At 37.8% G+C, this 10204-nt stretch overlaps 1 protein-coding gene across 1 annotated transcript in view; it reads right to left on the bottom strand.

Moving 5' to 3' along the window:
- miga1 (mitoguardin 1) overlaps positions 1-9062 on the bottom strand; it is a 27529-nt gene extending 18467 nt beyond the window's left edge. The window contains exons 1-6 of the mRNA XM_016291543.1: positions 8942-9062; positions 8248-8404; positions 3095-3263; positions 2255-2367; positions 1996-2131; positions 1225-1361 (exon numbers count right to left, since the gene is read on the bottom strand). Coding sequence (XP_016147029.1) covers positions 1225-1361; positions 1996-2131; positions 2255-2367; positions 3095-3263; positions 8248-8346 — 654 coding nt within the window. The 5' untranslated portion in view covers positions 8347-8404; positions 8942-9062. The remainder of the gene's footprint in view (positions 1-1224; positions 1362-1995; positions 2132-2254; positions 2368-3094; positions 3264-8247; positions 8405-8941) is intronic.
- Positions 9063-10204: the final 1142 nt, after the last annotated feature.

Below are 10204 nucleotides of genomic sequence, written 5' to 3' on the forward strand. Positions count from 1 at the left end.
TCTCTTTAAATGCAAATGAGTTGCTGCTCCCCGCCCCCTTTTCCAGAATAGAGCTGCCCCATTACAGCTCGGGTCTGCTAAAAACATCTGTTTTGGTTCTGATTATCATGTTTATCGAGCTGAAATCATGCGTTTTAAACCATATTAGTTTAAACTTATGATATACGGTTTTCTGAGAGCACACATCCGAAGCACACGGACAGAAAGCGGCTGTCACAGCATGCGAGTACTAAACTAAGTTATCATTCACACACAAGTTTACGTTAAAAACACACATGAGTTACAAAAAACAGTCGGTTATGTCTGTGAAGGTAAACAGCTGGGAAATAAACTGCCTGTTTATTTTAGATCTGTGTGGCAGCAGCAATATACAGTAAATAAATCAATAAATCCACTGCTCTCTTGTCTCCTCTGAGGCTGGGACTCTAAACAGTGTTCTGTGCTCGTCTGTGCAGCCAAAGACAGAACAGTTAGTATGTTTTGCTCAAACTTTCGCCATGGCATTAGAACTAGTACAGCGCTGTCTCTTGTGAAATCAAATGATGGCACTGTGTGTGTGTAAACTTACAGATTAAGGGGCAGTAATATTATAATGAGAGCCCTTTGCCACGTCACCAAGGGAGCGAAATCAGACACGCTCGTTTTTTTCAGACGCTTGCAGAAAAAGGCTTAGCAAACCAAAGTTACTGGATTAATCTTTCAAATCTTCATGTTTCCTTAGTTGGTAGATGCACTGGGAACCTTATTATAGGACTTAAAACCTGGAAACGTCTGATTTGAATGATATGTCACCTTTAAAGCATCTTTTTTCAGATTTCAATATTCATTTAAAACCCATTTATTATCATTATTTACACAATGCTGAATTTTAAACTTTAAATGATCTTTTGGGGGGACAATTTCTCAGCCAAAATTTGTGTATGATTTATTTGCAATTAATTTCATTCTTGGACACATCTCATATTTAATTAGATTAAACATTTGAATCACTTGACAGCCCTAGTTATCATATTTTAATTCATTTTCGTAATCATGAATATATTGGTTTGTAAGGCAATTTGTTTCACCATTTACTGGCCTTTGTTATTCTTCTAGTTATTTACCTATAGCAGCTGGTGAATTGGAAGTCTTGCTCATTCACTGAAAATAGCGTATTTCAAAGTTGCAAAATGAACTAGATATCACCCATCCCTACTGAGAACTTCAGTGGTTGGTGAGTAGTACCTCCATGCTTTCATTTGCAATGGCATCTCCAGCTCCCAGCTTCACGGATGCACAGTTTTCATCATCTTCCGCTTGCCTGCTGCGGAACGTTAGCGCCTGTTCCCAGCGCCGCAGGGCCTCCTCGAACAACTCCATTCCTGTGAGCGAGACATCTACTCAACATGTGGAACTTTTTGCAAATGAATACACACATCAGATTTAAGCCCGGCTCACACTGTGCGATTCTGGCCACGATTTAGCCATCTGAGACAAATTTTGAAAATCTTAAAAGATTCCTATAATCCTAGGCTAATATCTGTAGTCTTTGATCGTTAGTTTGACATGTTCACTGACAGCCCATTAATGGCCGTTGCGATCCAATTTGACCTCCGACGAAATTCTGGCAGTGTCAGAAGATTTGGGGCACAGTCCTGCAGTATGACTTCTCCTACGACGAACATCAAACTGTCTTCGTTTTTCAACAAGTTTTCTTGCGCGCACCCATTTTTAACACGTCTTGACTATCGTACAGTCTGACATTAATAACAACTGAGATCCCACAGTGTGACATGATCATCATGTTCGCACAGTCTGACAAGTACAATCCTAAAGGACTTTAAAAAAAAATCGCAGTGTGCGCCTGGCTTTAGAATGACATTTATGATTGTGAACATACATGATCAATATCTTTTAAGATCAATATCAAATGTGTTTACATAAATGATGCTTAAAACTGAACAACTGCTTTCCAGATGACAAGCAACTTCGTCTTAGGACAGAAGATGTTTTTACCCATCAGGTAGAGGTTCTCTGGAGTGGTGACGGGGATGTTGAGCAGGTTACAGACTTCACCGTCATCTCCTGCTCCATCCCAACAACTGGAGCCATTAGCACAGGTGGAGCTACTGGAGGAGTGCCTGCTCCTCACCTGAGAAAAGATGTGACATTTCAACATCTCGATGCCAAAAAGCACACATTTGATAAGACTTCTGAAGTCACAGATATATTATACAGCTATCCAAAGATGATGATAATAAATCAGGTTGCTTACGGAGGCCAGGCTCGGCAGGGAGCTGGAAAGCTTGCTGAACGGACTACTATTGGACACCACATTACACGAGTAGCAGTTCTTTGAGTTCAGAGGCAGATTTTGACACTCAGACTCTGGGGAAAAAAGAAACAGCCACTGTACCATTACATAATGGTAATTTTATTTATTATTATAAATGTACTATATATTAATATATATATATATATAATTTACTACATATTTTTAAATAATATACAATCCATTCAAAAGTTTGAGGCCAAGAATACACTGTATGGGTCAAAATTATTGATTTTTCTTTTATGCCACAAATCATTAGGATATCAAGTAAAGATCGTGTTCCATGAAGATATTTTGTATATTTCCTACCATAAATATATTAAAACGTAATTTTTGATAAGTGATATGCATTGCTAAGAACTTCATTTGGACAACTTTAAAGGCGATTTTATCAATATTTTGATTTTTTTTGCACCCTCAGATTCCAGATTTTCAAATAGTTGCATCTCGGCCATATATTGTTCTATTGATCCTATCCTATCAAACCATACATAAACTGAAAGTTTATTTATTAAGCTTTCAGATGATGTATAAATCTAAATTTCGAAAAATTGACCCTTATGACTGGTTTTGTGGTCCAGGGTCACATATATTTTTTTGTAACATTATAAAAGTCTTAACTGTCCTAGAGAAATAAAAGTATTAATTACTTAAAAAAATTATGTTTCTGACCCCAAACGTTTGAATGCAGTAGTAGTACACTCTATATTTTTCATCAAATAATTTGAACTGTAATAATACTCGCTCCTTGTTAATTAAAGGTGATTTGCGATCTGCATTTACCTTTTTTCAGGGGGACAGTGGTGAGGAACTCAAATGTTTCCTGCTCTACAGGCAAACTGGCTTTTTTCTTGCCCTTCCTCCTCCTGAAGTGCCGGGCGAGGTAGATGAGGGAGACCGCGCCGAAGGCAGTGGCGGCAAAGAGTTTCTTGGTGCCAGTGCTCAGACTCACCTGCTCAGTGAGGGACTGGAGAGACATAAGGCAACGCTTAACTTTGGATCAACCGCTCAGCTCAAGGCACAGCAATCAGAGTGAGAAATGCAGATAGGGAGAGGGTGAGACAGACAGACAGACAGGGTGACAGACAGCAGGGATTACATGACTGGAATTGACTGCCTGGCATTTGGTTGGGCGTACAGTGATTGGCTTGAGCGTTCTGATCTACTAAGCAAGTTTAAGCTAATGACACACACAAGATTTATTAGAAGACACATCCTACTGTGTGAATGACCTAAATATTGTTAAAGAGCAAAAACTATTTCCACAATTCAGGTCCTACATTAAAACCCAAGAGGAACTCTCAAAAAGACACCATGTAACACTGCCTATTATTAGCAAACAACATCGTCTTATTTATCCTGGTTGCTACATGAAGCACAGCTACTCATGCATGCCACAGCTTTTCCTACTTTGGCACTTAAGGACCGAATAATGAAACTGTGAGTGAGATTTGAAAGCCATGGCAGTGGGTGGGAGAAATCTTTCAGCAAATGATTCAAACTCAAACGTGGGTCTTTTCATCACACAATGCTATCATACTGTTTCAGAAGACTTCAAAAATACTTGACTGAAATATAGCAGCGGCACTTTTATTATTATTATAATTTTGTTTAAGAGTTTAACAGTATCTGATGATCACTGTCTTCCTTTGATATACAGGTACAAAAGCTTTTGGAAAACATCTACGTTTGTATTTCACAGTAAAAAGCCATACCAAAAAGCAGTGGAAAACAATCTCGTTTTTGAAGGAATCAGTTAAGACATAAGCCTGCAGGTGAGAATAGCAGTGTTGGCAATGCCACCTGTGCTCTGTTAATACCATCTTATCCATGGCAGTGAGCTTGCAACACACATATACGCATTCAAAGATAAATCAGACACAGCTGTGAAATCCATAAAACATGATCAAAACAATGGCAAGCTGGTGAGAAGACAAATATAATCTCGTAAGCAAAAACTAGGTTGTGGATTTTCACATTACTGGTAAAAAAGTTAAATAAAAAATGAAATAATTCATTCAGTAATAATTCATACATTATATGCATTTTTAAATTTTTTAAAGTATCTATCATAAATAATCTAATATCTATATAAATAGCTTTGCCTGACATAAAATATACCCTATATAAAAGTGGTAACACTTTGTAATAACTTTCATTAATAATAACATTCAGAACTGCAAAAAATAAGGTTTTCAAACAAGTTTCTCAAACACTCACCCTGTCTGGACAAACAGATACTTCTGCCACAAAATCAGACCAACAGTCGAGCCAATGTGTTAAGCTGGTAAACATGTTTAAACAAAGCACTTATGCCGAGTTCACACTGCGTGACTATCTGGGGTAGCATTCAGTTGCTGCTGTGTTCACACTGCACGATGGAACGATGACAGGAGGTTACACACTGCATGACTTCACAATAGGAAGAATCGCCGACAGCTCTGTCTGGTGCAGGGTTGCCAGGTTTTCGCTACCAATTACTACTCAAAACTAGCCTGAAAACGCGTTCGGGGGGTAAAAGAAATTTTTTTTTGGCGGGGTTCTCCTGGTACAATTAACATTCCAGTGCCTAAATATCACGTTATTGGCAGCTGTGAAATCCATAAAACATGATCAAAACAATGGCAAGCTGGTGAGAAGACAAATATAATCTCGTAAGCAAAAACTAGGTTGTGGATTTTCACATATATTACTGGTAAAAAAGTTAAATAAAAAATGAAATAATTCATTCAGTAATAATTCATACATTATATGCATTTTTAAATTTTTTAAAGTATCTATCATAAATAATCTAATATCTATATAAATAGCTTTGTCTGACATAAAATATACCCTATATAAAAGTGGTAACACTTTGTAATAACTTTCATTAATAATAACATTCAGAACTGCAAAAAATAAGGTTTTCAAACAAGTTTCTCAAACACTCCCCCTGTCTGGACAAACAGATACTTCTGCCACAAAATCAGACCAACAGTCGAGCCAATGTGTTAAGCTGGTAAACATGTTTAAACAAAGCACTTATGCCGAGTTCACACTGCGTGACTATCTGGGGTAGCATTCAGTTTCTGCTGTGTTCACACTGCACGATGGAACGATGACAGGAGGTTACACACTGCATGACTTCACAATAGGAAGAATCGCCGACAGCTCTGTCTGGTGCAGGGTTGCCAGGTTTTCGCTACCAATTACTACTCAAAACTAGCCTGAAAACGCGTTCGGGGGGTAAAAGAAATTTTTTTTTGGCGGGGTTCTCCTGGTACAATTAACATTCCAGTGCCTAAATATCACGTTATTGGGGGTTATCACGTTCAACCTGCTGACATAAAAAACAACCGGCGGCAATCGCGGATTTGGCAACACTGGTTCGCAAACTACGTTTTATTTAACGATTTGCCAAATGCCCGAAATCAGAGGCAAATCGGTGCTCGTTCGCGCGAGTGACAATCGCACAGTGTGAATTATCAAAGACTCGATCTGAGGGAATCGCCGACACGTCGCCGACGCCCGTGAAATATTTGGCATGCTAAATATCTGGAGCTGTCGGCGATTCACAATCACGCTGTGTGAAATGAGTTCTGATCATAGACTGTATAAAAACATGGACGTAGTGTCCGTGACGTCACCCGTAGGTTTCCGAAGAGCGTTTTTGAATCTCAAAATTGGGCGGAGCCGGCCGTCGCCATCTTGGCAGCACGTCACCACGCGTCACTCCCGGATAATCGAAAATGGGCAAAGAGGCGGGAGCAGGTTGCTGAAGCCACGCCCACCTAGCTCGACGGTGGTGACAGCAGCGGCAATCCACCTGTCACTCAAGTGGCCACGCCCTTAATTATGCAGAACTTTAAGGCTTAATATAATTTAAACGGATGAGTTTAGTTGTCATCAAGGGCAAAATTAGCTATATAGACCAAAAAAAAATTTTGAACCAGGCTGTTAACATGTTTTTTTTTCTGCTGTAAAGTTGGGCATTTTAACATGGGGAGTCTATGGGATTGACTCCCTTTTGCAGCCAGCATCTAGCGGCCAGTTGATGAATTACAGTTTAAGTCACTTCCGTGTTGGCTTCACGAGAGAGAGTGGGAGGTTGCCGCTTGATCCTGACTGAAAAACACATCGGTGATGACCTACAGCCAATGAGAGACCAAGACACAGGGCAGCGGGAAGTTCAGGGAGGAGTTATATGAAATGTAGTTTGCGGAGTCCCAGTGTTGCCAAATCCGCGAAGCGACCCCAATAACGGGATATTTAGGCCCTGGAATGTGAATTGTACCAGGAGAACCCTGCCAAAAAATATTTTATTTTACCCCACCGAACGCGATTTTTACTGGGGGCCCCCTCTAAAGCAATTGGGCTATTTTCAGGCTAGTTTTGAGTAGTAATTGGGTGGGTTTTATAGCGAAAATCTGGCAACCCTGCACCAGACAGAGCTGTCGGCGATTCTGCCTATTGTAAAGTCATGCGGTGTGTAACCTCCTGTCGTCGTTCAATCGTGCAGTGTGAACACAGCAACAACTGAATCGAATCAACCTATAAATGGCTTATTTACAACTTACAGTACAAACTTTATAATCTATATTATTAATGCACCACAAAAATAATTGTATAAAAAAAAAAACAAATATGCATGTCTGTATGTATGTGTATTCCAAATTACATGACAAAAATTTTAGTTAGTAATGTAATCCATTACATTACACATTTCAGGTAATATAATAAGAGTACTTTTTGATCACTTTTAGATTACTACTAGACCTAACGTGTTTATCACATAGATTTAAATAGGATAATCTTGTTCCATATTGATATCAAAATAAAAAAAAATTCATTGTTACTAACAACATCCAATGCATTTAATATTACGTCAAAGTTTCCCTAACTGGGAAGAAACTGTACAGGGTTTGTGACTTTATGAAAAGCTCAATTAAATTAATTGTTAAATTACAACAATCAAAATAAAACACTTAATAAAAAATATGAAATATTATACCTGTTCATCTGCATTCAACACTTTATTTTACGGTGTCTTTGTTACACGTTACATGTACTTACTATTATAATAACAATAAATTATGCAGAATTACATGCAACTAACCCTAAACCAAACCCTAACTCTAACCCTAAATAGAGTACATGTAGTTAATTAATATGACTCAGTATTTAAATGTATAACTACACTGTAACAAGGACACCTTAAAATAAAGTGTAACCAATTTTTGGAACCTAAATAACATGATCTAGATTACACAGCACTGTATATAAAACGTTTAAAGGGGTCATATAATGCTTTTTTAAAGATCATTATTTGGTGTAACAGAATATGTTGACATGCTTTAATGTTCAAAAAACACATTATTTTTCAAATACTGTACATTATTGTAGGTCCTCTATGCCCCGCCTCTCTCAAACGCTTCGTTTTCTACAAAGTCCCTCCTTCCGACAAGCGCAGTCTGCTCTGATTGGCCAGCTGACCCAGTGCATTGTGATTGGCCGAACACCGCAAGCACTCGTCGGAAATGTAACGCCCCTTACCATAATCGCCAGCTTCATCTTTCAAAATAAATGTAAAGACAGTAAATAATGTCATTAGTTTTACCATCAGTTCAAGCCCGAAAGGGGAACAGAAGAACGAGCCGTTTTAGGGGGGTGTGGCAGAGTCTTAACTTTGATAAAGAATATCTCTTTGGTTTTCAGACTTTAGTCTTTGCAACTTCAGGGATCTTATCTATCTACAGTCAGCTTGTAACACTCCAAAGAGAAAGGAAAACTTGAAATCGCATCATATGACCCCTTTAATATTATTATGTTTTAAATGATCATTTATATACCTGAACCCAGGCTGACACCCCTACATTTAAAAAGCAATTTTTGGATGACAATGCAATAAGCTTGGAGTAAGTAAGCTTCGAAAACAACCCTGCGGCTGGTCACTTTACCTGTGGAAGCGAGTAATAGACTGACAGAGGCAAGTCCACAAAGCGCAAAGCAGCCACCTTCATGGACACCTGTGTGTTTCTGAACAGCTCCTCGGTCATGATGCCATGATCTCTCTGGATCTCAACTACAGCCCATTATCCACTTCACCAATTCAACCTAAAAGAAACACAAATTACATCTGACATACCATATATAACATATACATCCATCTATCAGTAGAGCTGGCCTGTTAAACCTCAAGTGACACTGATTAAGAGAGGAATTGAGTCTGTCAGACACTCACACACAGTTGTTTATTTATTTCAAACAATTTCTCTCTAATGCCCACTCTGTGACTTTTTATACATAGCAGTCCAATACATGCAGTCTCTATTCTAATCTTGGGAATTAAGTAAACAAGCTTTGATTGTGCCATATGCGACATGTGAACCGACTTACAGAGGTTAAATAACGGTCATGTTAATGGCGTGATTCAATGTTTGTTAAAAACAGCCAACAATCATGGCCAACAAAAAAAATGGGACCAAACGTTTATGAAAAATGACCCCCAGTTATCCAATTTCGGTCGTCTCTCGATAGTTAACTCTGTGTTAAACAAATTAATAACATGCATCATTATAAATATTGGCTGTAATGGCACTGACTGTGGGTTATAAACTGAGGACAAAATAATAAACATACTGTAACGCTTACATTTAAGCTTTATCTCGGAGACACACCATCTGTACTCATTGCGATAACTACGCCTGCGTGCTCACAGACTCCGCGAATCTGGAACTCACTTCCGGTGCCACTGTGAGGTTTCAAAATAAAAGTTCATTAAACTTGTGGGAAGAGTGGGCTAGTTCATCCAAAAAGGAGAATTCTCTCATCTTTTACTCGCTTGTTGTTTCAAACTAGTACATTTTCTTAGAGATATTGTTAGAAAACACTCTCTGTCTGCATTGGTTCCAGATGTTTTCACCCTCGTTTTCTTCTCTCTCCCTCTCTGCTTGCCCTCCCTGTACAGAGCAATGTTGTCTTCTCTCTGATTCCCCCCTCCTCCATCTGATCTCTCTCTTGTATTATGTTTTAATATCTCTTACTCATATTCGAGGTACGCATGCGCACATGTATGCATTAGCTTTTCTTGGTTCAAATGTTCAAATGAGGACACGCTAGCTAGGACTCCAAGGTAATGGGGGTTCGTGCTGAACTATGGAGATAGTTCAGCATCCTTCACCAAGTTTATTCCTAATATGTCCATATTTTCCTGTACATGTGGCCATTTTATATAACACATATTCTTGGCCAAAATCCTATATGTATGTCATCTATATCCTCATTGGTTAAAGGGTTGAAACTCCCCTCGACATATGCCTATATAATATCCTTGTATCTATGAATAAAGTTGAAGTATTGCGAATACAATTTGATGTGTGTTTTCTTGCTTCCCGGCCGTATATACACTTTAAGGGACTGATAATTTTCCAGGTGGCAAAGAGAATCTAGAGGGACCGTTGTTAATTACTGACAGATATTAAAGGACATTCATTAAATTAAAACTATAAAGAATTTATTTCATTAAAGCAGCAAAGAAAAAGCTATTTTTATTTCGCTTTTATTACAGAACACATAATAACATTAAAAAGGTTACAAACACACAAGTAACAAAAACAATAACAAAACAAAAAGAACGAAGATACAATCAAAAGTTTAAGTTTTTCCATAGCTTTTATTATTAAGAGTTATTAAGGTTTATTTTATTATTAAGGTTTATTAAGAGTTTTGGCTATTTTGATTTCAACAAAATATAGGGACACAAAATACAGATCTGGATTCATGTTTAATGTTAAATTACATTATAATACAAACATAAGTGTTTTGAATTTAAATATCTAAATGTAAACGTTTCAGGAAAATTGTTTAAACATTATATATATATATATATATATATATATATATATATATATATAT

Source organism: Sinocyclocheilus grahami, unplaced genomic scaffold, assembly GCF_001515645.1.
Source record: "Sinocyclocheilus grahami isolate Dianchi unplaced genomic scaffold, SAMN03320097.WGS_v1.1 scaffold273.1, whole genome shotgun sequence".
NCBI lineage: Eukaryota > Metazoa > Chordata > Actinopteri > Cypriniformes > Cyprinidae > Sinocyclocheilus > Sinocyclocheilus grahami.